Raw genomic sequence first — 26,960 nt, forward strand, 5'->3', positions numbered from 1 at the left:
ACGCTTGCTAGCCTTCAAGTTATTTCTGTGACAACTTATCAGCTGCTTCAGGTGTTTCAGCATCCTGGATTTTAGGATCAATCTTCTCCAGGTCACACTTAACATCAACCCCCCCCCCCCCAACACCCCTTTCTTCATTGTTATCCCCTTGTTCACACATCCCAGCAGTTCAACTACTCCTTCTGCCACTGCTTTGTGTGGGAGGCTCCTGTTCAAACTACTCATCCATTATTACACCTGAAGATTCTACCATCACTTCCCCCTGTTGTAAGCCCAGTTTTCCTCCAAGGTGATTAACTTCTTTCAGCCGCATTGTATTTATTTGGCTTGAATACAAAAAGGACATAGTCACTTTTCTCACTGTTAGATGCTTATAAGCTTAAATAACATTTTTATTCACCATTTTAAGATCACGTCTCTGATGCTCCATCACATCCAGGTCAGCAGTGACCAGTCATCAGAGAAAGAACAGCATGAACAGCTAAAAAATGTCACCCACAGCAGCACCTGCATCCAACCTCATCCTGACCAACACTGACAGTAACTTAAAACAGGTTTGGAAGTTCTCTGAAGACAGCAGATACTGGTTTTGACATGAGAAATGACAAAAGAAGCCAAGTTCAAGATTTCTCCCTCCTTCACTTCCCAGCATTTTTACCATCTTAGTGTTTTCTTAACAATGATTGTTAATGAAAATCCGTGGCAGAGAAAACCAACTGGAAGATTGCATTATCACATAAAGGAGGGCACTTCTAGAGCCATTTCACAGAGCTGACATTCCCCTCAGAACACAGTTGCTTTGAACACAGCACAGTTTCAGCTCAGCAAGCAGCTGTTAAACTACCTTTTACTTACACATCACTGCATAGACTCTGCTGTTGAATCAAGTTAAGGATATAATTCTCCAACTGCATGAAAACATTGCTGCCGTGCAGTGAGTTTTCTTTAAACTTTCTGCCTATTGACAGACCAGAGCAGCAAAGTTTTATTTAATTTTACCAGTGAACACGCACATTAAGAATCAAACTTAATCCTTAGCAAGGCAACATCACCAATAATTTTTTCTGTGTTTCAGTGTGTTATCCAGCTATCAAAGACCAAAAATAACTATCTCCTCCTCATCTCTTAATCCTGCAATGCACCATATAAACCCTGCTGACTATCCCTTTGCAGGCTCTTCTCCTCTGCCACTTTCCACAATCAAGATGCTGATTGTTTCTGCAGAAACCAGTTCTTACCTCTGTGCAGAAAAAACTCAGCGAGACAATCCAATCAGTCAGGGAGACAATTAATGTCAGTATATAAGCCATTAGCCATTTGTTTTTCCAAAATTCTTTCCATCCAATTAAGTAACTCTGGGCAAGAAAAAAAAAAAAACAACAGAGCAACCAAAACTTACTTTAACAATGAATTCCAACACCCTAATACTGGAACATATTATATATATGTTGGAATATATATACACCCTAATACTGGAACATACTATATATATATTGGAATATATATACACCCTAATACTGGAACATATTATATATATGTTGGAATATATATGCACCCTAATATTGGAATATATTATATATATAATATGTACGTATATAATTATATTATATATCATTATAAATTACAATAGATAATATATTAATATATCCCAATATATATTATATCTATATCTAGTAAATATATAGTGTATATAAATATACATATATATATAGTATATTCTAATATTAGGGTATATATCTTGCAATATATATTGGAATATATAATAAATATATAATATATATATTCCAATAGACATAGTGTCTGTATATGTATATTCCAATAGACATAGTGTCTGTATATGTATATTCCAATAGACATAGTGTCTGTATATGTATATTCCAATAGACATAGTGTCTGTATATGTATATTCCAATAGACATAGTGTCTGTATATGTATATTCCAATAGACATAGTGTCTGTATATGTATATTCCAATAGACATAGTGTCTGTATATGTATATTCCAATAGACATAGTGTCTGTATATGTATATTCCAATAGACATAGTGTCTGTATATGTATATTCCAATAGACATAGTGTCTGTATATGTATATTCCAATAGACATAGTGTCTGTATATGTATATTCCAATAGACATATGTCTATATATGTATATTCCAATAGACATATGTCTATATATGTATATTCCAATAGACATATATGTCTATATATATATTCCAATAGACATATGTCTATATATATATTCCAATATACAGTGTCTCTATATATATTCCAATATACAGTATACATAGTATATATATATACATTCCAATATATATTGTGTACATATATATATATATATACCAATATACATAATATATCCATCTTAGTATACACCAATTGTTTCCCAAGTATTTGTAATTTTAAACCAGTGCTCATTAAGAGCTCTCCAAAATCCAAACATAAATACATTGTTCAGAGATTTTTTTTTTCTTTCCTCCAAGAACTAAATAAAAGTAGATAAAAGTGAGAGGCGGATGGAGAAACCGGACACCGAGCTACACAACACACCAACTGTTTCATCCAACGCTCACCTTCACGGCCACATCAACCCCAAACACCAGGAAGCAGAGCAGCTCCAGGCTTTGGGTCAGGCCACAGGGCGGATTCCAAGCGGGAAGGCGGTACCGCACATCCGACGTGACCGTGAGCGAAGACGGCTCTTCAACGAAGGCCAAAGCCAGGATTATAGTGATGGTTAAACTCAAAACCCTGTTTGGAGAGAGATGAAATTTAAACAAACAAACAACAAAACAACATACAACTCCCCCCCCCAAAAAAAAAAAACCCAAAATGAGTCAAACGAGTAACAAAATACTTAAGAGTAAAAGTACTTTCCTTAGAAGTAAACCAAGCTATATAATAACATATTTAACACAAACAGGTTAGACTAGAAGGCAGCACTTTACTAGTGATGCCTTAAGATTCTTCTAGTTTTTTGGGTTTTCTAATTTTTATAAGCTTTATAAGTAGTTATATAAGTAGAAGTAGATTTTAGAAGCAGCAGCCCTTATTCCTTTACCTTTTAGCACAGTAGTTTACACGTTCCTCAACCCCTACATACCCCATTCCATGCTCCCATATTCCCCTGAATTCCAGTAGAAAATGTTTAGTCTCTCTTTAAGAGTAGGTCTTTTTGTTTAAGGACACTTGTGCCCTGGCCTGAACCACAAAAGTACAGTCAAGAACTGTGTGACTGTGTACCCTTTGTGCTCTGAAGAAGATGAAGATGATGAAGAAAAGTCCCCAGCCCCAATTCCAAGGGGGTGGGACAGGGGTGGACCAGGGCAAAAGCTACGGGGTGGACACACTTGGGATAGGACAAGTAATATTATAAATTGTAACACCTGTACACGGCCGGTGCATCTTGTAATCTTATGTCTAGGCACAAATTAAACCCTTTTCTTATCTCCAATTAAACTGCTCTGGAGTTTTCTTTCCTCAGCTCCTGCAGGCAACACTAGCATGTTGTTGCCTGTGTTAGTGATGCAACTGCTGACCACCAAACAACCTCAGGTGGTGTTCTTTTGGGACTAACAGGAAAGCAATCTTGCTGTTATTTAGAATGCTTAGAAATAGACACCTTGAAAACTCTTAATACACAGTGCTGCAAATCATGCTCACAGTCCATTCATGCAGTAGTCCTACAGTTGTTCCAAAGAGCCACCTACATGATCACACTTTCATATAACTGGCTGCTCTGTCATGTTCACACCCCCTTGCTTCCTACAGTAAGTTCTCATAAGGATAAATGCAGAGTCATCTAATTGTTTAACAAAATAGAAAGATGGAAGAGTAATTTTTCAGAAAGACTTACTCCCAAACAAAAAAAGCAAAAGGAATAACCAAGTTCTTACCACTGGCAAGTCCTTGAATAGTACCATCGATAAAGCCACAGGGATTTGGAGTCCACACGGTGATTTATGGATCGATACTGAAGGTAGGAAGCAGAAAAGGATAATTCAAACATTACATTCAGTCTGTCTCAAAGACAAAGATCAAGTTACCAAAGTAAACCAAATTAAGTACATGTTATTCATTATTAAAGTATCAGTCACCCATGACCATAGATGTAAGTCTACGTGTGTGAAAAGGGAAAGATTTTAAAGAAATTCCCCTATCTAAAGACCACAGAGCTGCTCAGGTAATCAAACTGTGTGGCAGCCACCTGAAGAAAGCACTGCCATCATTACAAATAACAGCACCTGTAACAAATCAGTGATTACTCCATGTACTTGCCAAAATGATCCACCCACTTAATTCACTTTTCTAGCATTCATTCCACTCCTGGACCTTCTTCTGTCTTTCTTTTCCAACAAGCCGCAAGATGCAAACAAATTAATCCTGAATATAAGAGACCTCAACCTGTGTCTTTGAATAAAACATGCTTTAAGGTCAAGGAAGTCCCCATGATCCTTCAGAAAGAATTTTGGCTTCCAAAATCTGCTCAGTCCCTTCTCTGCAATGGCTCCTGGGCTGCTGTTACCCTGAGAAATATCTAATTCTAGAAAGGTGGGTACAGCTTAAACACATCGGATCCCCGGAAACCTCCCAACCAAAAGCTATCTGAATGCAGCAAGAGGGCTCAAAAACTGCCCTCCAGCATTCCCACTGCCAGCAACCACTCACTGGGAGATAACAGACCCAAGAACCTGCAGTAAAGGCCAGTAAAGGAAGGACAAAGAGGGAATGAAGACTTCCAAAGGTATCAAGTTCAGCTGAAGCAAAAAAGGCTTCTCACTTGAAGTCAGCCTTAAACTCTTCAGTTTTTACCAGCTCTTAAAGTGTGCAAGTAGTCAGATTGAGAGGCAAATTACACAGGGTTTGCTCAATTTCTCTTAGAAGTAGGTTAGTCACTCTCAAAAAAAACAACAAACAAACCAACCCAAACAAACAAACAAGAAAACCACCATGAAAGCCACTCCACAAACCAGCATCTCTTTTGAAAACCTTAAAGAGAAGATTATTTCATTGCGTGGAAAAATGTTTCTCCTGGGCAGAAGTTTACAGATACCCGCGTACCACAGGAATTCGGAATTCTGATTCTGCTTTGTGAATCGAGATGACGTGACATAAAGGCCTCCTGAACACAGAAAAACTTTAAAAGTGGCAGAATGTGTGACAAACATCCAGCATGGGAAGCGTAATAGCTCTCAAAGAAGTTACATTTACCTGTATTGCATCTTCAATAAATACTACAGCTTGGTTTATGTAAAGGTCATTATCAGCTCCAGCACCTATGAAGGTAAAAAGAAATAAGAATCACCTGCTGTGTTTTGGATAAAGCCTACAGCTTCCTTATTAGTTACTAGAAGCTCCACAACAATGGTTTAAGTAGGTAGATTACATCAATAGTTAAATTGGCACCATAAGGCTACACAGAGACAAGTCCTAACACGCAACATTGTGGGTATTCAATCAGATTATTGTTTGACAAAGTGTACAGTCAAGTGAAGCTGGAAAAATCAGGCACCAGTATCCTAGTCATTTTACTTTTATTGAATAAAGGTACTGCAGTTTAGATTGGTTTTGTTCTCTCCAAAACCACCAAGGAATCTCCAGTCAGATGAGAACTAAATTAAATGCATTTTTAATTTGTCCCGAGAGTGTTTATTACCATACCAAACAGATCAGAGTTCAAGACAGAGTAAGGGGTGAAAGTACACAAAATGAAATAAAACATCACTAAATTAGTTACTTATACTTTTCAAAATCCATTACTAAGAAGTCTACATGAAGATATTTATACAAAAAAATAAAAGGCAGCCACTTGTGTTCACTTGAACCAGGGACCTTTGAGGAACTAACCTGGCAATGGGAGAAACAAAGGCAATTACAGTCAAAATGAGGAAGGAAAAAAAATATAAAAATAAAAAGCTGAGAGGGGCTAAATTAACAAAAAATATGTGCTAGCATAACCTTCCCACAGAGGGAAAGAGTCCCAAGGAGCACTTCATACCGTCTCCTCCAAGGAGACGGCAATCACAACACGGATACAACAGGAAAGAGCCCGTCCCACTACTACCACGATGCTCTCCAGACACCACACAGTGCCACTGATCTGAGTCTCAGACAATTTTATGTTCCCCGTGATTCAATGGCATCAATTTTCTACAAAGACTGCAAGCAATTTTTAAATGTCACCCTTTATCTGAGCATCAGCAACAGCACAGTTTTGTGCTGATCCCGATATGAACCATGGCGCGAGAAAGACTGAGCACAGAGACAAGCCAGGCTCACGAAGTAAAGACTTTATCTTTTTCGTGTCATCTCACACTAGAGATAAAGTTGCTTAAAGGAACAGTATTAGTTAAAAGGAGGCAAGGGCAGCAAAAGCTTTTGGTTCTTGGAGCACGCAGCAAGCCTAGTGTTGATGGCAGAGATTTTGGAAGGGTGGAATCTAAGCAACTGTTCATAGTATAAAAATAAAACAGGGAAATCAGCAAAAAATGTTCAGTTTAGCAATTTCTCCATGCATACTGCCATGGATATCCAACTTACTCTGCAACTCTTAGTCACGGCAAGTGACACTTAGTCACAAATGCTGATTAAAGCCCTTGCTCGGTTCGGGCACACAGGACCCGTCCGAGACCCCGCTGCGCTTCTGGCACCGCAGACAAACACGCAACAAAAAAAGAAGCGAAGGTTCGCTCAGGTGATGCCATACCCTAAAAACAAGGAACCTGCGGTCTCCGAATGATTCTATCCCGAGGAGGGAAGGGGTGGGGGGAATTGAGGCGCCAGACCGCCGACAATCATCGGCTTCGAGAGAAAACTTGCCAGCGCTTCAGCAAGAAAAAAAGAATAAAATTACATAAGGAACCCCCGAAGCCCGGGGCTGCAGCGGGGCTGAGCTCCGCGACAGCGGCTCGCTCAGCGCCCGGAGCAGCCGGGGCAGGGCTGCGGAGCCCGGGGCTCCAGTGCCGTGTCCTAGTGCCGTGCCCTAATCCCGCGCCCGCCCCGCTCCCGGGAGCGCTCCAGCCCCACGGGGAAGCGCCGCCCGCCCCAGCGCCCCGGGCGCTCACTCACCGCGCTCGGCCGAGCGCCACAGCCCGCGGGCCGCCCGCCACCGCCGCGGGGGCAGCAGCGGCTCCGCCTCAGCGCCGGGATCCATCGGCAACCCCGGCAGCTCCCCCGGCCGCGCTCCCACCGCGCCGCCGGCACGGCACGGGAGGGGACGGGATGGGACGGGACGGGAGAGCAGGGAAGAGGGGGCGGGACGGAGCGGGGCTCAACCCGCCCCGGGCGGCTCCGCCCGCTGCATGTGACCGGCTGCGGGGGAGGGCGGGGACCGGCATCTTCCCGGCTCCTCCCGCTGCCGGGTTCGGCGCTGCCCCCGGCCATTCATAGAATCATAGAAGGGTTAGAAAGGACCTCCGAGATCATCGAGTCCAACCCTTGATCCACGGCAGGATCAAGGTTACTAGACCACGGCACTAAGTGCCACATCCAGTGTTATCTTAAAAACCTCCAGGGACGGAGAATCCACCACTTCCCTGGCAGCCCATTCCAATGCCTGATTACGCTCTCTGTAAAGAATTTCTTCCTAATATCCAACCTAAACCTCCCCTGGCAGAGCTTAGGACCGTGTCCTCTTGTCCTACCGCTGGTTCCTGGGAGAAGAGACCAACCCCCACCTGGCTACACCCTCCTTTCAGGTGGTTGTGAAGAGTAATGAGGTCTCCCCTGAGCATCCTCTTCTCCAGGATGAACAACCCCAGCTCCCTCAGCCTCTCCTCATAGGACTTGTGCTCCAGTCCCTTCACCAGCCTTGTTGCTCTTCTGTGGACCTGCTCCAGCCCACCAATATCCTTCCTGAACTGGGGGGCCCAGAGCTGGACACAGCACTTGAGGTGTGGCCTCACCAATGCAGAGTACAGGGCAAGAATCACTCCCCTGGTCCTGTTGGCCACACTGTTCCTGATCCAGGCCAGGATGCCACTGGCCTTCTTGGTCACCTGGGCACACTGCTGGCTCATGTTCAGCCTCCTGTCGTACCCAGGGCGTAGTTCCCGATTCTCTCTACCTCCTGTGTAGGGAGATGGGGGATGGGGGTTACGGTCAGTCCGCCACAGGCTGGTTGTGCTGCTGCTTGGGGAGAGGAGAGTCCTTCACCTGCTCCAGTGGGGGGTTCCTCCCATGGGAATCAGTCCTCCGCGAGCTTCTCCAACTCGAGCCCTTCCCATGGGCTGCCATTCTTCAGGAACTGCTCCAGCACAGGCTGCAGAGAACTGGCTGCCCCAGCGTGGGTCCCCTGCAGGGGCACAAGTCTAACCAGGAAACCTGCTCCTGCATGGGCTACTTGCTCCATAGGTCCTGCCAGGATCCTGCTCCAGCTGTGACCCACAAGGTCACAGTCTCCGCTGGGCATCCACCTGCTCCAGTGTGGGGCTCCTCCAGGGGCTGCAGGAGGATCTCTGCTCCCCCCTGGACCCCCATGGGCTGCAGGGCACGGCTGCCTCACCACAGGCAGGGAACCTCACCTGCCTCACCAGGGGAACCTCAGCTCTGGTGCCTGGAGCACCTCCTGCCCCTCCTCCTGCACTGAGCATGGTGCCTGCAGAGCTGTTCCTATTGCATATTCCCACTCCTCTTATCTCAGGCCACAATTACATCTGTGCAGTGTTTTTTTCCTTCTTAAATATGTTATCAGAGGCATTACCACCACTGCTTGCCTTGGCCAGCAGCGGGTCCGTCCTGGAGCCACCTGGCATTGACTCCATTGGACACAGGGGAAGCTTCTGGCAGCTTCTCAAAGAAGCCACTGCTGGAGCCTCCCACCCCCAATTCCCAAAACATGGTCATGAAATCCAGTACAAGATGTCACTTGTAAAAAGTGACCCCATCTACATGGGGTTATTTCCCATTCTCAGTAAGCAATGAAGCTCTGCTAAAATTGGAGCTATTTTAGTAACAGTTGAACTAGAGGCATCAGGTGGAACAGACACAGTGAAAATTTCTGGATAGTAAAAGGAAAATGGGGTGGCCTGGTACAATCTGTATTCAGCACGAGCAGGGAAGAAATAAAATGCAATTTGTACATGTGTAAATGCCATTGCTAAAACACACAAGTGTTCTTTCACCAAGTGTTTGAAATATTCAGGGTAACCACACTAACCAGGAGTGCATGTAAAACATTGTATTATTCTTGCTATTATTTTTTATTTGAATGAAAGCAAGTGTTTTCTCCTGTCCTCTTCATTGATTGTCAGGAGAGACAAACCAGTAGCTTCAGGAGGGAAAAAACAAATACGAAGCCTTCAAATATACAATGAATTCTTGAGCTTCTGTTCCAAATTCATCCACTCCCTCTGTCTGCAATGGGAAGTGCAAGTGCCCAACTAACTGTGAGAGAAGGCACATCTCACCTGGGGTTTTCCAACAGACAAACAAACATTCTTCACAACAGCAGCATCCACTAAGGTAAGTTAGTTATGTATTTAAATTAATACAATACAATAAACCCACAACAAACAATGCAGCATCTTTAACTCCAAGTGAATCAACTCTGTCTGGATCATGAAAAACAAATGTGGAGAAGGTGCTCTTTAGCAGACATTTCTCACCAGCACAATGCAGGACCATTTTAACAGAAGTCTCACTTGGTCTAAGCTCTTCTGCTGTTTGAGTGTTGTTCACCCAGAACTTCAGAAACGCGTTTCTAGTTTCCCCTCTTAAAATTGCACCTTTCAAAACAAGTTTCAAAAAAGAAACAGAAACAGCTAAACACTAAATGAAAAGGCAGAAAAGGGACTCAGGCACTGGACACATTTAAAAGATCAGTGAAGTTAAAATTTAAGCTTTGGCAGACAGGAGGTGGAAGGTGGGTAACACACTAATTGAGCTCAAAGGAAGCTGGGTTTATACTTCATTCTGCAATAGTGAAACAAAACAAGAAGCTGAACTCTTAATTTTGATCCCACTAACAAGGAGATTACCCATCTGCTTCAAGGTAGACATGCTTCCAACACCTTGCTGAATTAGACTTTATGTGATCTTTCAAAACACTGGACCAGTCTACAAAGCAAATGTTAGATAAATAAAAAACATGAAAAATAAGAACTGAGTCAATTAGCATGACAAAATTACAAGTTTATTGCAAAGTAAGATGAGTTTTTGCCCTCAACAGCACATGCCAGAACTGTTAAAATTTTACTTTCAGCTAAATGTTACTCAAAAACCATATCCAAGTTATGAGAACCAAACTTCATGTGTGTATGTGCATTTACTTTCACAAAAGACTACCCTGCATTTATTTATTATTTATTTATGATGGGCTTATCCCAATATTTTAAACTAAGTATTTGAAGGAAATCCTTAATAAATGATTCCTTAGCCAATCTATAGTTTAAGTATATTGGGAATAAACCAGGGAGTCAATTAAAAAAAAAAAAAGGAGACTCAACAATTTTTTGGGTCATCGCTGCTCATTATCACAGTATAATCCAGTTTGGAACACTCTGCTTGGCAAATTAATTACCACAGTTAAACAAGACATGAAATCAGTCCACGTCTTCAACTGGAGAAATTCCTTCCTTTTTTTCTAGTTTGGATACCTGCAAGTGAAAAAGGAAACCAATTCAACAGTAAAAATGAGCTTGCATTTAATGTCTCCAGTCTTTTCAGACTTCCATCACAAAACAGTGTGGAGCCCAGATTTACCAGGAACCAACAGTGGGATACACTCTAGGGCACAGCTGAGCTGACCAGGGTGTTAGTTGCAGTAAAAAGGTCAAGCTTTCTTCCCACCCACCCCTCCCTTTGGCTGCCTGCTCCCATCACTTCCCAGTTTTTTGTCACTTTGGCTGCCCAAGGAGTGAGACAGGCACCAAAGCCATCTCAGAAGCTGGGAGAAAACAGGGAGGTAGGCAAGACTGCCCCTTTCAGTGACAGTTGTCAGAGCAGATCAGGTTGTAAACCTGGAATCCTGCCCCTAAGAGAGAGCCCGGAATAATTAACACGACCACAGGAAACGCTTTTCATACTCACATACACAGTTCTATAAAACTGACCTTCACTGTCCTTAAATCTTAAGGAATTACCTTTATTAAGCTAAGCTGTTGTTAAGGCTAACAATATAAATAGTTTCAGAAAGGATTCTACAAACTCGGGGAGAACAGACCAAGAGCACAAACTAAACACAATGTTCTGCATGTTATCTCTGACTCTAGAAAATTCTATTCCACGTTCCCCAAATCCCCAAATAGAGGGAGAGACATATAATAAATTCCCTGTTCTTATGTTCCTCCATCAGTATCTGCCACTGGTTGTGAAAGACACACAAACATCAGGTTTTTAGAAGGTTGATAAAACTTTTGGTCATTGTGGAATGACCAGTAAACACTGGAAAAAGCAGAAGGCAGCCTGCAGATACCCGATTGTTGGGGGTGGATGTGCAACCTGTCTTCTGTTCCTCCAAATTATGCCACCTATTGAAATCCCAATGAACATTTTGGCATCTAGAAGTTGCAAAAAGTGCGTGCTCTAACCACAAATCCTTTATTTCAGGCATAACTCCAAGGCAGAAGCTACAGACACTGCTACTGGTGCTCTAAACCACCAGAAAGTTCACCCCCTGGGTGGAACCCTCAGTCAGGTAGAGCTGAATGACATTAAGACTCCAAGGGCATATCTGGCAATTCCCAGCAAACACTCTGATCTAAACTTCCTCTTACCCATGTTCCTTCTGCAGCAAATACAAAGGGAATTTTGCACTTGAAAAGAACAGATAACTAAACTGGTTTGACTACACTACAAACATCCAAAGCAGAAAAACTCTTTCCACAAATCCCAAGGATTTCTCCATCATTAGCACTCCAAGCTGTTTCCATTCACAAATGAGCTCGACCTGTAACGTGACTCTCCTACAGGAAAACCTGGCATTACCTAAATAAAGGTGGGGTTTATGTCAAGTTTATGACTTATTTTCACAGGCTTGTTACTAAACCAGAAAAACCTTAAGTGCAGATTAAGTCCCAGGAGCAGAACTCCCAGTGAGACATTGTCCTAGAGAGTGACTGTCTTCAGAAATACATTTGTGCTGAACACACACAATAAGAGGAAACCACATTCCCTTTCTTGAATAGGGTAAGTTATTATTTTCCAGTCTTGCAAAAAGCTACGTGAGTTATCAGCTCAGGTTACAGTTGAACTCTTATCAGTCCAGGCTACTGTTGCCTGCATAATAAAATCTTCCTCAGGCTTGACTCCCAGTTTTCAGAAATAAGTTGCAATGGCCAGTACCCTTGCCCAGCACAACTGCTATTACATACAAATCTAGTTAAAGAGTGTAACAAGATCCTGCATCATTAAAAGATCTTAATCACATTTACTGGAAGCATAAAATAATTACATTTTGGTCCAGACCCTACAAAAATATTTTACCCGACTCCCACTGAGGCCAAAAGAACTTTTGTCCTGGACTTCAGTGGGAAAAAGTCCAAAATGATGGAAAAACCCCCCCACCATACAGACCTACAATAAAGTACTGCACATGGTAGCTTTTATCCCAGGTTTCAAGGTAATAAAACACTATTACAACATGTCTGGCATTTCACAGACGAAGGAATTAATATTTTATTACATACATAAACATATTCTTAAAAGCAACTGGGGTGTAAAATCTCTGGCAGAAAAACCTTCAAGGTGCTAAAATCCTTCACCCCAGCACTTCTGCCATAAAAGAGGCATTAAAAAAAAGTTTGAAGGGGTGGCTAAAAACTACAAAAAGTTTGGTTCTTGTAATTGCCTGAGCCCTTCCACACCTCACAGTGCTCAAACTAAGAATGGTGCCATTACTGCTGCTGTGTTTGAGCAAATATGCATTTGTGAGTCAACTGAAGTGAGGTTTAAAAAAAGCAACTGTTGCAGAAGCAGGTAGGAGAAGTGTTCACAGTGAATTGCTGCCTCTTACTGGCTTTCCCCATGCAGATGTAGGTCAAGTCTTAATTCTGCAATTAGACAGATCCCTTCAGACGGGTCCTGAACTGAAAGTGAAACACATAAGCTTGTTGTCCTGATTAGCACAAGACTCCATGAGTTTGGGTACACTTATTAGTTCCTGGCCTCAGTACATATATTCTTTTTTTTTCTTGTTTTCATAGCATTATGGCAATTAAAAAAATTAAAAGAACAAACCAAACAGCCTACACTGAAACCAGAGGATTCTTGGCCTCCCAGTTACGTGAAAACAACAATCACACTTATTTCTGTGGTAACTAAATTGCCCTAAATGCTAGTGGTCTTGTGCTGGAGATTCACTGGAACCAGGTTCAACCCACTGTGAGGACTTTAGATACAAAACCATGCAAGAACAAGAGGGCATTTACCTGTTTGTCTATACACCTGAACTGCCAGGACCACGTGGTGTTGTAAAGGAAAGGCCTCAGGTCAAACCTGTTGTCGTCGGGGCTGTAGTTTTCAGCGTGGTAGGAAGGAGTGAGGGTGGTCATTTTATGCCTGTTAACTGAATACATCCTGAAGAAATGCTTGACCTTGGATGCCACCTGGTGTACAAAGAATATAGCCCTTAATCAGATGAAGTTTCTTAGTATTTAAAAGATTTAGAGGAGAAGAGTATGAGTGTGTTCTACCATTACACAGTGTAGACATTTTTCCAGAGCAAGAGCCATTTTTGGGTCTCAGAACACATAACTAAAGGCTTCAAGACTAGTTGGTCATCTATATTTCAGAGAACAATTCTCCCTTGAAGGAGTAGTTCTGAAGCAATTATTTTCAAATTACCCAATTACTGTTTTAACAATTTGCAACAGACAACAAGTTCCATTTAAGAGATGCAGACCAGCTCTTCCAGCATATTCTACTACACAAAATAATGAAAATATCCCTTTCAGTTAAAAGGAACTTGACCTTTCTCCAAACACTCTATTTCAGCAAAAACATTATATTATTTTTATTTTTTTGTTGTTGTCATTTTTGGTATATTACCTCTCTTGGAGTACAAATTTCCTTCCACATATTAATCAGCTTGCAGAACATACTGTATGGTCCAGCCTTTGCAATTTTTCTTAATTTGCCATAGATGGAGAGCTCTGCATATGTCATCCCCATATCTGCCTGAAAACACACACACACAGAAAGTCACTGAAAATCTTAACTATGGAAACTATAATTAATAGTTTTATGGAGCAATTAATTACCTCATCAGTTTGAGCCACTTGTCCATCCACCAGGGGCTCTAACTCTGCAGTGGGTGGAGCTGACATGATACTGTAAGGAAAAGGTAAAAGGAAAACCATGAATTCTATCCAGTCTTACGAGTGTCAGTTAACAAAACAGTCTGGTTTGTTAAAAAAAAAAATCAAATGCTTTATTCAGAACTTTTTCAGGGCATAAGCTGCTAAAGGACTAGATAACTAAAGAAGTGGTACCTGCAAGCTATTCCAGGTTTAAAAAACAAAGCATCTGGTTCAAACAGGTCCTTCAGTGGCATTAACACCACAAATGCTTGCACAGGGTTGTGCAAGCCCACACATTTCAGAACAGAGAGATGTGCAGAATACTTGGTGAGCCCTGGAAGTATTACTGCAGCTTAGCTCTGGTGGCAGAGAAACCCAAAGCATAAAGCCCAAAATAAGCTGCAGACAAACACAGCCAGGGAACCGCTGCTCACCTTCTGAGGGCTGTGAGCTGGAAGTTTTCAATGCAATACTGGATGAAGTTCTTCAGATCAGTCTTGCTGATGCCACCGATGGGATTGATGTCGGCGCTGGAGCAATCGTACTTGGTCAGGTAGCCCCGGAGACTGAGCCAGAGAGGGAATTTTATATTGGCATTGAAAACAATAATGTAGCTGTAGTATAACATGTAATCATTTATACCATATAAATAGGAATTTATATGTTGAAGAAAGAAAGGGAGGAACAGACTGCACATTGTTAAGGTATTTATACCTAAAGGGCAAACATGTTCAGCTGCAGCAGGGCTATCCTAAAGCCATGGAACTGCCTGCAGAAGATATTTTAAACAATTATGAAGCACTGCCAAACTGCCCATGCTAAGGCAATATATCTGATGCAAAACAACTGAAATACCACGCTGACCAATTAACAAAATAAATCCCAAAACACCCACAGAACCAGCACACAGTACTCTCACAGCTTTAGAGGCTAACAATCCCACAGTCCTACAGGGATTGCTTTAATCTTCAAATACTCGGCTCTAATAACTCCAGATTTTGAAATCTCTTTTTCAACTCAAAGTTCACACCTAAATTCCTAATCCAGCAATTGAAAATGCCACAAGTTGGGAAGTTAACCTAGTGAATGCACAGGGCAACCTCCACTGAAAACAGCATTTTATTGGAAAGCTATAGCAATACTTTGGCTAAACTTCTGAAAAACACACAAATTTTCCATTCAGGCTGATATTTCAATTAATTTCACTGTCATCAGTATATTCTTAGGTTTTTTACCTCTTCTGAGTAATAACCTACACTGGGATTTGGTAGAGTTGCCAGGAAATGCAGTGACCTGGGTTTAGATTTCTAATTTTCACCCACCTTTCATCCACATTGGTAGATCCCAGCACGAGCAGTCCCCCTGGCATCCCACGAGCCCACAGTGTCAGCTGAGCAAACAGGTAGGCGAGGACCATTCTTATTCTAGCCTGCAAAGCAAAATGAAAGAGAAATCAAGTTTACAAAGCAGAGTAATTTCTCCCCAGTCACTTTTATTAATCAATTCCCTAAAAAAACCCCATAAAGAACAAAATGTGAGGGGTGGTACTGTAAGAACAGTGGTCTTGTGGAGAAGATGCTGAACACACTTAGTAAAGCCAGGTTCAATATCTGTTACTTCCATGACTGAGCAAGTTTGTTCTGCTCTGAACTGCAGAATGGGGAGCAGTTGCCATTTTCTACCTCCTACAAGGATCCACAAGGGATGAAGTGTGCAGATAAACCATCTGTCTACCACCCCCTTTTACGGAGTAAATAAATCCCTTTATTCAAATACGTGACATTTGTGACAAATTCACTTTGCTTTTTTGTCCCCATTCTGAAATTCAGTTTTTTCCAAGGATGGTAATAATACCAAACCAACCTGGGGTTCAGTCTCCAGCTCCAGCCACAACTGTGGTGTTAAGCAAATCATGACACCCTGTGACTAAAGCCTATCCAAAGAGCTGATAAAAGATCCAATGTTTGCTTCCAGAGGAGACAGCTGGATTTCTCCAGTAATAGAGGGGAGAAAGATCAAGCCCTCAAACTAACAGAAAACTACCAAACAGGATGACCAACACTGAGCCAGAATTAAAGCAGAGTTGCTGGTTGGATTGGAAGCTTCTTAGAACAGGCCAAAATAAGCCTAATGAAGATAAAGTACCTCCTCATGTTAAAAAAAAGGAAAAAAAATTAAAATATTCTCTTCTACTTTCTAAAACCGAGGACATCTAGGAATTGAAATGGGTAAGCTTGATATCTCCCTCAGAGGCTTTCAGAGGCTGCCAACATTCAACAGGGGAAAGTGTACAGCAGCACTATATTTAAGTCTTGACCACAATCCTGCTGGACTCAGACTTGCCTGTTGAGATACTTTGCTGCTTGTTTTCCTGACCTGGCAACTGTCTGTTGGGATGCTTTTCTAAAAGGCACCTAGACCAGTGCTGTTGATGGGATACAGGCAGGTACTCTTCCTTCCTGACCCTCCCACAGAAGTCATAAACAACTGGTCTCCTCCTGAATTATGTGAGACTGTAGATTTCTGCTGCAGACAAGCATTTATTTACTGGGAAGCCCATTAATCTTCAGGGACATACCACAAGTTCAGGTTGGTATTTTACCATTTTGTACTCTAAAAATAAAAAAAACACAACCAAGAGGGTCTGACCTGATTCAGCCTCCACACACCTGCACATTCTGCAGTGCTAAGCTTTCTCTGCTGCTCCCTCCGTAGACAGAAAATCGGGGAGTTCGACCTGTCACCATGCTGAAAATTCCCACAACAGCTTTCACAGCCACATCTATGTTCAGGTTGATGTGATAGCTGAGAAGAATTCAAGCAGAAGTGACTCAACCAGCACAAGCTGGCTACATAAAATAGCATTAAAAAGCAAAAAAACCCACCCATCATGTGATGTTTTAAGGCTGCCAGATCTGGTAGGAAGAAATTTAGGAAAGAATAACACTTTCCAGAGGCTGTGCTTTGCCAAACACTTCTAAGTTTGCCTCACATCAACACTTAAATAATATCTGTAGTAATCCTACTTAACACACCTCCTATTCCTCTTATTTTTTCCCATTTTAGAATTTGCAAGTTTGAGATGAAAGTCTTTGCCAGAACACATGTTGGTTTTTTTTTTCCCCCCAGCTTGTACCTGCCTATTTGCTCAGCCAGAAGTTTTGCCCTGTTGCAGGTGTCCTGGGAGGAATTCTCACTGGCCATGTAGCACGTGGTAAAGACACGCTTGCAGAATTCCCGAGGATCCTCAGGGATGTAGGTCTCGTCGTGGACAATCCTTCGGGCATCAGCCAGCACATCTGCATCTGAGGGCAGGGCAAAGGAACACAACCAGAGGGCAAATTGTTGCACTCCTGCTACCCAGGATGTGCAAATACCTTGTACATTCCTTGTGTTACAGTTAAGCTTCACACCAAGTAAGATGATTCCATCATCTAACTCCCTAAACAAAATTTCAGGTATCAAATAAAAGAATTATTGGGTTTGCTTCTGATTTTGGACATGGAAATATTAAATCCTTTTGATCTGTTAAAGAATCTTCATAGAAAACATAACCCAATATGTACAAAGGCTTAGTTAAATGCAAAAAGTCTATTTAAAGCCAGTTTTAGAGCTTGAACCATGACTAACCATGTTTTGTAGTGCTGATTTTAACAGAAGGAGAAAACTTTCAGGATAAACTGAAATCTCAAAACTACATCAGCAACGAACAATACTCCAGACAGAAACAAGTCTGAGTTCCAAATCCAATTCTTAAACCCAAAATGAAAACTACTAAGCTAATTCAAAAAATCTGAACCTGCACATGGGTTTTTTGCTTGGAATTTCAGAGGAGATGCAAAGGACTCCACTGGAACAACTGGGAAGGAGTCTGCCAACGATGACCTCTTGCATCTACTACACCCAGATAATATTAACTTGTCTGTAACCATTAGTGAGCATGGCTAGCCAGACACACAGATCTACTTACTTCCATTCTTGACTGCCAGGCAAACCTGGTGACACATGGAATACACTATGCAGGCTGTAGCAGAGCTGTCGATTCCACCACTAAGAGGTAGGAGAAATCCTGCCTTGAAAATAGAGCAAGGAAGATGTTCCATGTAGCAAAATCCGAAAAAAAAATATTGTACCATTTAGAAACACATCTTGTAGTAAAAGAATGACAGGTGCATTGTTCAAGTTGCTTATATTCTACTGGGGAAAAGCAAAATAAGCTCTCCTCAGCTGGATAATCAAACAAGTAGTCAGTGTAAATCCTCTGGCTAGAAAAACTTCCAGTAAGTCTTTACCCTCTAGTAAGAAAGAAGAGCTAATAAAAATGATTACTTTTTCATATATACTTTACTATTAAACTGCATTATGAGTTCACATCACTCTGCTTGTTTTACACATCTCCATTATACCATTCCAATATTTTCCTTACTGAAAAACAGTAAGAAGAAATCCCCTTTGTTAGGTAAGCTTGACTTGTAAAGAAAAGCACGATTCCTAAGGGAAAGGTGCAAAGAGCACACTGAAGTCACATTTGGAATACAATTTTTAAGTCTGAATGAGCTACCAGTGAAAAACTCTAACCTTGAACCTTGGACTAACATCCCCTTGCATTCCCAGCTGCACAGGATTGCAATGTGCCCTGTCCCTGTGGCACAGAAGATGACGTGTAACCAAGGCAAAGAACAAAACCAATTATTTTACCTGTTTGCTGCGCCTTAAATAGTCCCAAAGCCAACATGCAGGTCCAAGGCTGAAATTACAGAACATGATTATTCTAAGAGGGTTGTGCAATAACACCTAAGCAAGTCAACACATTTCCTGTGGTCTTCCAATGAGACACTTTCTTTAATTAAATCTAAGTAACATCTTATGATTATCTCTTTCTTTGGTTTGTTTGATTTTTGGTTGGTTTTTTTGTTCTGTTTTGTTTTTAATCAAAATAATTTTCATGCAACAGATTCAGTGTATGTTTACCTGATCTCCTCCTCAGGACTATGATATCTCCACTGGATTGGCATACAGGTAGGCACAGCTACATCATCAGGACATGACAGAGCAAAATTCACTTTCACCCTGGGATAAGGATTTGCTTTACTTGCCTAAGCAACAGTACAGAAGAATTCGTAAGATATCAATTTTAAAGCAGCATATACCTATAAAACATCAGATCCACAGAACATTGTGAAAAATCAGGACATGCAAATACTTTTTAAATTCAGTAACTATTCAAACTTGGCAGAGTTTACCAACACAACCTCCCTAAAGGATTCTTACCGCCAGGTTACGGGATGAAATCTCCGCTCTGTAACTTCGGACATCCTCCAAGTCCAGAGTGGCAACCAGCACCTCCTGTGGAAAGGCTTTCAGTGTCAGATCCTTCCACACAAACACATAAACAATGCTTGGCAGGCCAGGACTATAATCAAAAAAAGTCGGGGAAATTTTCCGTATGGATTTTTATGCTCACTCCACGGGTCATCTCTGCCTCAGCAGAATTCCTTAGATTAAAGAGGGAGCACGACCAACCCACCCACAAACCACAACAAATTTATGGCTCTTGTCAGATGGCTGAACAAAAGGTTCACCAGAAAGCTGTGGCAAAGGACAAGGCAAGAAGCACACTGGGGAAAGAGATGGATTTGACACATAATGTGAGGAAACCTGCAATTTTGTTGACAAATCTACTGAGATTTCTGAAGTAAAGCTCAACCTATGAAACCTTTTGTCTCAAAACTGGGTTATAATTAGAACATTGCAACCATTGCCCTTTTTTTCTTTAGAGAAGGGACTGTAAGTTAACAGGGTCTCTCCCCCACCTGGTGATTGCACACAAAAACGTTTTCATGAAGTTCTTCCACTGTGACTGCTCTTCCTCCCTCACAAAAGCAGGAGAGCTACTGCAGATCAGACCTGGGCAATCTGACTAAGAAAAAAGCTTGGATCCAGTTGAATAGCATAGTTAAAATACATAATTTTTTAGTCTAGGGACCAGGACCCAGTGCCTGGAATGTCTGGAACCCTGAGTGTTCACCATGTGTTGAGCATCAATGAAGCCCTACTGATTTCAGCTGTAACTAGCAGCTCTGGGGTGAATATATTACCACGTCATCCAGGGAGAACTGGGATCCTTGTGCAACTGTTTCTCCATTCATGGAAATCATGGCACAGCCATCATAATACAGACGGTCACCATCACAGCCCTTCTGGTTTGCAAAAATGTATATTCCACCATTCTGGGAAGGAAACATGCAGGAAAAAAGGAAGAATGCTGTTCAGAACACAGCACCTGACAGGATGTTAAAAGACAAAATGTTCCTGCCCTTCTTACAATCTTCTTTGTACCTTGTAAATGATTTAAGGCTGGGGTTCTCCCTTGTCTTTTGCAAAGGTACTTTGCATGTGACATGCATGGCAGAAACAAGTAATGACATGGAGTAAATGCAGTGAGTGAGCTCTGTCCCTTCCACAGAGTTGAAAGCCTTCTATTAGTAGCAAGAATAGCCCAAATAGAGAGGGCAGAACTTCCAAACTGAAATTCTAAGTTCAAACTGAGATTAAGAAAAGCGGGAAGATGATGACAGAGGCTGTGTTTGGATGTCTGAGGACAGAGCAGATACTGTTAAATATAACCAAAGCCTGTTAAATTAAAATGACCAAGCAGCTGCACATTTTTCACAGTGTAATGTACACTCATTGCTTTATTTTTGTCCCCATCACTATCAGATAGGATTACAGTCCAATTACTTAATGTCTTCTTTTCTTTAAAACAAACAGAACCTCTGAAGTAGAAAAATATTTTTTTTAATATTTTTTTAATAACAGAGGAAAAATTAAGGCTGAGTTCATACACTGATTTTTATTTCCCCTTCCTGATATAGTTAATGATATTTCCCCAACACAACGTTGCTATGTGAATGAAAATTGGGAAAACTATCATTTTCAGGAAATGAAAGAGACTTTTGGATGATTTTTATATGTTGACTGTCAGGGCCCTCACATTCCTTCTATGTCCTGCCACAGGAGAAGAGACTGTTTTGAAAAAAAAAAAAATGAGGTGCATAACCTTTCTTGGATATTAAAATTCATACCTTTGCTGTGGCAGAATTCACCAAATCCACTCGGGTGTGAGCCTTTCGCAGCACGTGGTGACTCCCAGAAGAGTTGGTGAAGATTTCCACACCATCGAGTCCCATGTCAATATGAGGGCTGTCAAAGCAACGTGGATATACAGGGCAAGGTCAGTTGTGGGACCATTTTCCTTGTCTCTCAGTAAATCCAAAAACAGAACCACAAAAAGGAGATTTTTTTTTGCTGCCTTTTTTTTTTTTGACAATGTCCTAAGAAAGGAATACTAAAAAAAAAAAAAAAAAATCACATTTTTGACAAACCACACCTTCTGCAGTTACAAGGAAATTAATGTCTGTAACCGTGAGATTTGGAACTATATCAGGAACACTTTGTTTATTTTGTAAACAGCTTTCATGGTGCCACATCTCTACTCCACCCCTTTGTGAAAGGGATCTTCTTTGTCATTTGGAAGAACTTTAAAATTGTAACAGGAACTAAAATAATAACAGGAAATATCACTTAGGTTAATAGGCTTTGCTTTTCCTTAGTGACCTTTCGTTGCTTCTTTATGCACTGTGTGATGCTGGTTAAAAAAGAAAGCAGCCAGGACTAAGCTAACAGCTGAATTTTTAAGAAAAGTGAGACATCTCAAAGTGATGTTGCCTAGAAGCCTGTGCTCTGCCTTGTCAAACAGAAGAGAGCTCAATTTGTCTGCTAAGAGGAGTGGCTTAGAGAAGCTGGTCAAACCCAAAGCTAACAGGAATAAAGTAATTAAAAGACTTAATAATAATCTCAAAATTCTGAGACTATGTACAGTGAGTAGGAATAATACAAAGTTATGATTGCTGGACAAAATCCATACTAAAAATTGATACAAAATACCTTTGAGCCTCTATCAAGTTACAGAGATGGATCCAGAGAGGACATTTCAGCCTCAGGCTGAGCTAAAAGCTGAACAGTGTCTGGATTGTCAGCACTGTAGTTTATCTGTCATTTGTTTCCTCAGGTCACTTCTTTCATTCTGGTTCTTCTTGTATCTCCCTCCTACCTTCTGTTTCTAATTAATTTACCTTAACCACCCACATTTCTTGGCCATCCTGCACCGAGCCTAGTGAGATCTTGCCCAATATGTATTTATTGCTCCTAATTATATTTTAGCTTACTGTCACTTTCTGAAAGATAAATTACATAGAAGAATAATAAGCAGATCTTTTCAAACATTTATTTCAGGCAGGCCCAGGGTATGTTTTAGTTTATTTTTCATTTCCTTTTCCCCCTTTACCTATTTGGTGTCCAGAGTTCTTCACACATTTCTGCCCCTAGGCAGGTATCTTTGGTTGCTAGCACTGCATCCCCAAAAGGAACAGTTTCCTGGGAAGAAACAAGAACATCCTTATACACATGTAGTAGAAGAATCTATTCAATTCAAAAAGTTAACTACAACTCTTAAAAAAATATAAAAATGGAATACTCACTCATGCGAAATGAGTGACACAATATCAATCACATTACACCTTCCTTCTTTTTTACCAAGTTTAAAAAAAAAAAATAGCCCTAAATTGCAAATTTCTGGATTGACTGGAATTTTATGTTGAAATTTCAGTAGTATCCAGATCCAGTGCTTTGCTTTCATCTACAAAACAGAGACTGTTTCACACTGTGAATCACACTCCTGCTTAAGTGGAAAATACCCTAAGTTTTAGATCCTTCTGAATCAAGAAGGCCAAATGATTTTTTTAGTTTTATTTCTTTTACTTAAAAACACATACCCAATTCCAGTCTCAAGCACAGATAAATGCAGTACCAGAATTATGCAAAATAAGAGAATCAAGGTCCTGTACACACAAATAACTGAGGCAGATTTTAAATTTGCTTGCTTTGCTGCCACCTACTAACGTACAAAAGGTTAAATTATGCTCTCATTAAATGTAACTGAGAACTACCACTGAAACCTATGAATTTGCAACATGACTGGCAGCAGAATTTGATGTGCTGCAGTTTTTAATTGCTGAATGTGGGAGACACTAAAGTTAAAAAAAAGCAACTTACCTGTCCAGTCACTTCCTGAATTATCCTGGGTAGAAAATATTCCTCCACGTGCCTAAAGCAAGTTTGTAGATTGTGAATGCATTATGTAAAACACAGCATAAAAACTTACTCTCATCTCCACATTCTGACACTTTTTAACACTGATTAAAGAAACTGTACTGAAGTTGTACAGGGCTCTATGTGTTTAAAAATAAAAAAAGATGTATTTAAATAATGAAAAAGATTCTTAAACAAAAAATAAAAATAAAAAATATTTAAAAATAAAAAATATTTATTGAAGTTAAATAAATCAGAAATGTTAAGATTATAACCTTGCAACTTATAGCTCTCTGCTTCAGAAATGCATGGTAAACAATGCTCCATCCTAGCTAGAAACTAGACCTATAAAATATAGACCATTATTTGCTGCAGAGATTTCAATTCTGCTGCTGCAGCCTCAAACAGCTGTGTTTTTAAACACAGTTTTAACAGTCACCAGCATACCTTGCTTTGCTCCACGGAGTGAACCACCTGAGTTCTCTGTAGTTTCCTGCATTTGCCAATGCTATTTTTGGTCTGATCAGAAGAATTTTTCTTAAATCACAAAACAAAACAGGAAGGGCAAGTTAAGACCTGATGTACAGCCAAACGAGGCTATATATGAACACTGGTTGAGATCAACTCTTTTTTTTTTTCCTATTATGATGTACATTGAACAATTACTACAAGCAAACACTTTTCAAGTTTCTGTTTGCAGAGTCAAGGGGGTTTTTTTAAGTCTTTCAAGAACCACTGAGAATTTAGTTTCTACAAATCCAGAAAAAAAAAAAGAGACAGTGAAAACCATTAATTCTCAAAATTTAGTAGATACAGTCCATCAGTCTACATAGCACTGAAGAATCCTTCTTGAAGGCCAAATAGCTGTCTGAAAGGATACACTAATGTGTTATCTCACAAAACATGTAAAAAACTTACTTATTTAGAAAGATCACTCGACAGTTGTAGCGAACATTTCTGTGCAGAACAGGCCTGTGAAAAGAAGAAGCATTTTAAGCTCATTAAATGAAATTATAAAAGCTACAGAATCTACTTCACTGCACAAAAACTACTTTTAAGACCTCACTAAAAGGAATTAAGCAAAACAATATATCAAGTTTTAGCTTCTAATTTTTTAATTCAAGTAGTTGTTTGAAAAAAAAAATCAGAGTTACTGACTATCCTGCCAGTCTCAGATATGACAGCTACTACCCAAGCAGTGGCATGCCTTAGGAACATGAGCAGACCAGAAGAATCCCCTTGGCTGGGCCAACTTATTTAGTCAAACCTGACTTCTCATGATACCACCAGCCCAGTTCAAAACCAATTACACATTTAAATCAATACTAACACCTTGGTGTACCCGTTAATTTTACAGTTATAATTTATCACTGGTTACTGTCAGCATATGACTTACAATGGTTTTGGTGATTTTGACACACACTTAGGTTGCTTAAAGATGTCTGTCAGTCAAAGCAAGTCACCTTAGCCCCAACATTCCTAAAAGACAGTTAATTTATAAAGCCCTTGGTGTTACATCCAACACAAAATCTGAGCTGTGGCAATAGGGTCCAGCTGTTAGGGTTCCAAATAAATAACAAATATCCTATTTGTCTCCTGAAGGGCTCAACCACCCTAAATCTTTAAAAGGATTATCTTTCAGAAACTGTTTCACATGTTGCAGTCCTAGTCATGGTAATTAAGAGGGAAAGTAGTGCAGTTCCTAAGATGCATTTGAAAGTTTGGTGCAGAGCCCTTGCTATCCAGAAACATGGCAGAGGCAGCATTCCCTGAAGACCTACCCCTTTATCACATGGACACAAAAAAACCCCAAAACTTACATTCCCACATCACAGATAATATCTTGAGTAGCTGGAGACTCCAAAAGCTTTTCCAGAACTTGAAAGGAATGCAGGAGTGTGTCAGACTCATAATAGTGATCCGAGCAGCCGTAACCACTGCATACAAAAACATTAAGAAATCAAAAATTCACGCAATTCAGCACCAGAGGCGAAGAACCAGAACTACTTCGGACTGTGAACATTTCACCCACACAGGTAATTTATACAGAAAACGAGGAAGGAGTGCTGTCAGCATCATCCCTATTGACAGCATTTAAAACTCCCTGGCGTTTTATATCGCCCCATGACATTCCTTACAAGGGCAGCATTCAGGCAGAACTCAAAGCGCCACGTTTTCTCTGAAGGGAAACTCGCCGAAATAGGTTAAAAAATCACCAGTACCGGTCAGGTTTCCAAGCCAAACCAATCCTGCGCTCGCAACTACAGCGCTTTTCTCAGCGCCGACAGCCGCACGCTTGAAGTATTTACTAAGCTTTGGGCACTGGGGGACTGCGGGGCTGGTTTTCCTACTCTGTTTTTGTCACGATTAACTGGGAACGCAGCGAGCCCACGAAGCGCTCTTACCAGATCTCGAGCTCCGGGCCGAGCCGGTACCGCGCTCCTTTGCTCCTGGCGACGGCGATACCTGGAAGAGAGGGGGGGTAAAGCCCGGCCCTGCCCGGGGCTCCAGGACAGGCACGGGGAGGCAGGGAGGGAAGGAAAGGAATGGAGGGAAGGAAGGGGGGAAGGAAGGACGAGAGGGAGGAAAGCAGGGAGAGAGGGAAGGAGGGAGGGAAGGAAGGAGGGCAGCCAGCGAGCTCGGCAGATACCGCCACCACCTCACTCACTTCTGACAATCCTCTCCAGGTTGCCCTCAAAGTCCAGAGCCCACTGGTTGAGGGCACAGGTGGCCACTGTCACCGCCCGGCCCATGGTGAACCCGCCGCCTTCCTTCCCGGCCGCTTCCGGGGCGGCGCCGGCGCTCCCGGTCCCTCCTCCCGATCCCTCCTCCGGCCCCGTCAGGAGCACCTGCAGCGTGGGAACGGATCTGTCACTGCCCTGCGCTGCTGCATCGCCTCCCCCGCTCTCCGCAGTTTTACATCCCCATAGCCCGGGATAACGGGAATACGGTCTTAGCCAGTTTTGTTTTGGTTGTTTTTTTTTTTTTTTAGCCCTGCAGCTTTTAAGAGGTGTCGCTCAAACCGAGTTCGGAGTGTGAGCGATTCGGTGGCGCAGGGTGAGATGGGGCTTTTTTGTGTGCTGTTCGCATTTCAGCGATATCCCGGCAGCTCTCAGGGTGCTCATCCAAAAGGATGAGCAGAGTCATTCCATATTTGGCTGCCCTGAGCCTCCTTACATACTGGATTCTAACTTTATTCTGTACTAGAATCATAGAATCCTTTAGGTTGGCAAAGACCTAAAGTCTTGGTCTCTTTTCCCAGGCGACTATCAGCAAGACAAGAGGGCATGGTCTCATGTTGTGTCAGGGGAGGTTTAGGTTAGATATTAGAAAGAATTTCTTTACAGAAAGGGTGATCAGACATCGGAATGGGTTGCCCAGGGAAGTGGTGGATTCTCCATCCCTGGAGATTTTTAAGAAGAGACTGGATGTGGCATTTAGTGTCATGGCCTAGTAACCGCAGCGGTAGTGGATCAAGGGTTGGACTTGATGATCTCGGAGGTCCCTTCCAAACCAGCTGATTCTATGATTCTATGATTGTATGATTCTAAGACCTGAAGTCTAAGACCTAAAG

The 26,960-nt window shown here is 41.5% G+C and overlaps 2 protein-coding genes across 5 annotated transcripts in view; both read right to left on the reverse strand.

The window, feature by feature from the left end:
* Positions 1-7,180, reverse strand: part of TPCN2 (two pore segment channel 2) — a 56,931-nt gene extending 49,751 nt beyond the window's left edge. For all 3 annotated transcript variants that reach the window (XR_004357604.1, XM_032691113.1, XM_032691112.1), the window contains exons 1-5: positions 7,068-7,180; positions 5,211-5,275; positions 3,896-3,972; positions 2,573-2,750; positions 1,239-1,355 (exon numbers count right to left, since the gene is read on the reverse strand). Coding sequence is in view for 2 of the 3 variants with exons in the window: in XM_032691113.1 (XP_032547004.1) it covers positions 1,239-1,355; positions 2,573-2,750; positions 3,896-3,972; positions 5,211-5,275; positions 7,068-7,152 (522 nt within the window). In the remaining variant the exon portion in view is untranslated. The remainder of the gene's footprint in view (positions 1-1,238; positions 1,356-2,572; positions 2,751-3,895; positions 3,973-5,210; positions 5,276-7,067) is intronic.
* A 2,929-nt stretch (positions 7,181-10,109) lies between these two features.
* NADSYN1 (NAD synthetase 1) lies at positions 10,110-26,190 on the reverse strand. 2 transcript variants are annotated; one of them, XM_032690808.1, is made up of 21 exons: positions 26,055-26,190; positions 25,792-25,852; positions 25,207-25,323; positions 24,305-24,358; positions 23,834-23,923; positions 23,351-23,402; positions 22,584-22,672; positions 21,322-21,439; positions 20,335-20,466; positions 19,508-19,582; positions 19,208-19,332; positions 18,935-18,983; positions 18,207-18,309; positions 17,373-17,541; positions 16,906-17,041; positions 15,559-15,665; positions 14,671-14,802; positions 14,198-14,267; positions 13,986-14,114; positions 13,367-13,543; positions 10,110-10,594 (listed from the first exon to the last, which is right to left on the reverse strand). In XM_032690808.1, the coding sequence occupies exons 1-21, from the start codon at positions 26,137-26,139 to the stop codon at positions 10,541-10,543; spliced, it is 2,124 nt and encodes a 707-aa protein (XP_032546699.1). In that variant the 5' UTR covers positions 26,140-26,190; the 3' UTR covers positions 10,110-10,540. The 2 variants fall into 2 exon arrangements, with proteins under 2 accessions (XP_032546699.1, XP_032546700.1); XM_032690809.1 differs by lacking the exon at positions 25,207-25,323.
* Positions 26,191-26,960: the final 770 nt, after the last annotated feature.

Source organism: Chiroxiphia lanceolata, chromosome 6 (genome assembly GCF_009829145.1).
Source record: "Chiroxiphia lanceolata isolate bChiLan1 chromosome 6, bChiLan1.pri, whole genome shotgun sequence".
Taxonomy (NCBI): Eukaryota; Metazoa; Chordata; class Aves; order Passeriformes; family Pipridae; genus Chiroxiphia; species Chiroxiphia lanceolata.

Excerpts from the sequence above, each read along its gene's own strand:
- NADSYN1 (XM_032690808.1), bottom strand. The coding sequence starts at position 26,139 with ATGGGCCGGGCGGTGACAGTGGCCACCTGTGCCCTCAACCAGTGGGCT. Across the intron at positions 25,324-25,791 it reads GGCCCGGAGCTCGAGATCTG|TGGTTACGGCTGCTCGGATC; the intron begins GTAAGAGCGCTT and ends TTTTGTATGCAG. Across the intron at positions 22,673-23,350 it reads TTCAGGAAGTGACTGGACAG|GAAACTGTTCCTTTTGGGGA; the intron begins GTAAGTTGCTTT and ends GTTTCTTCCCAG.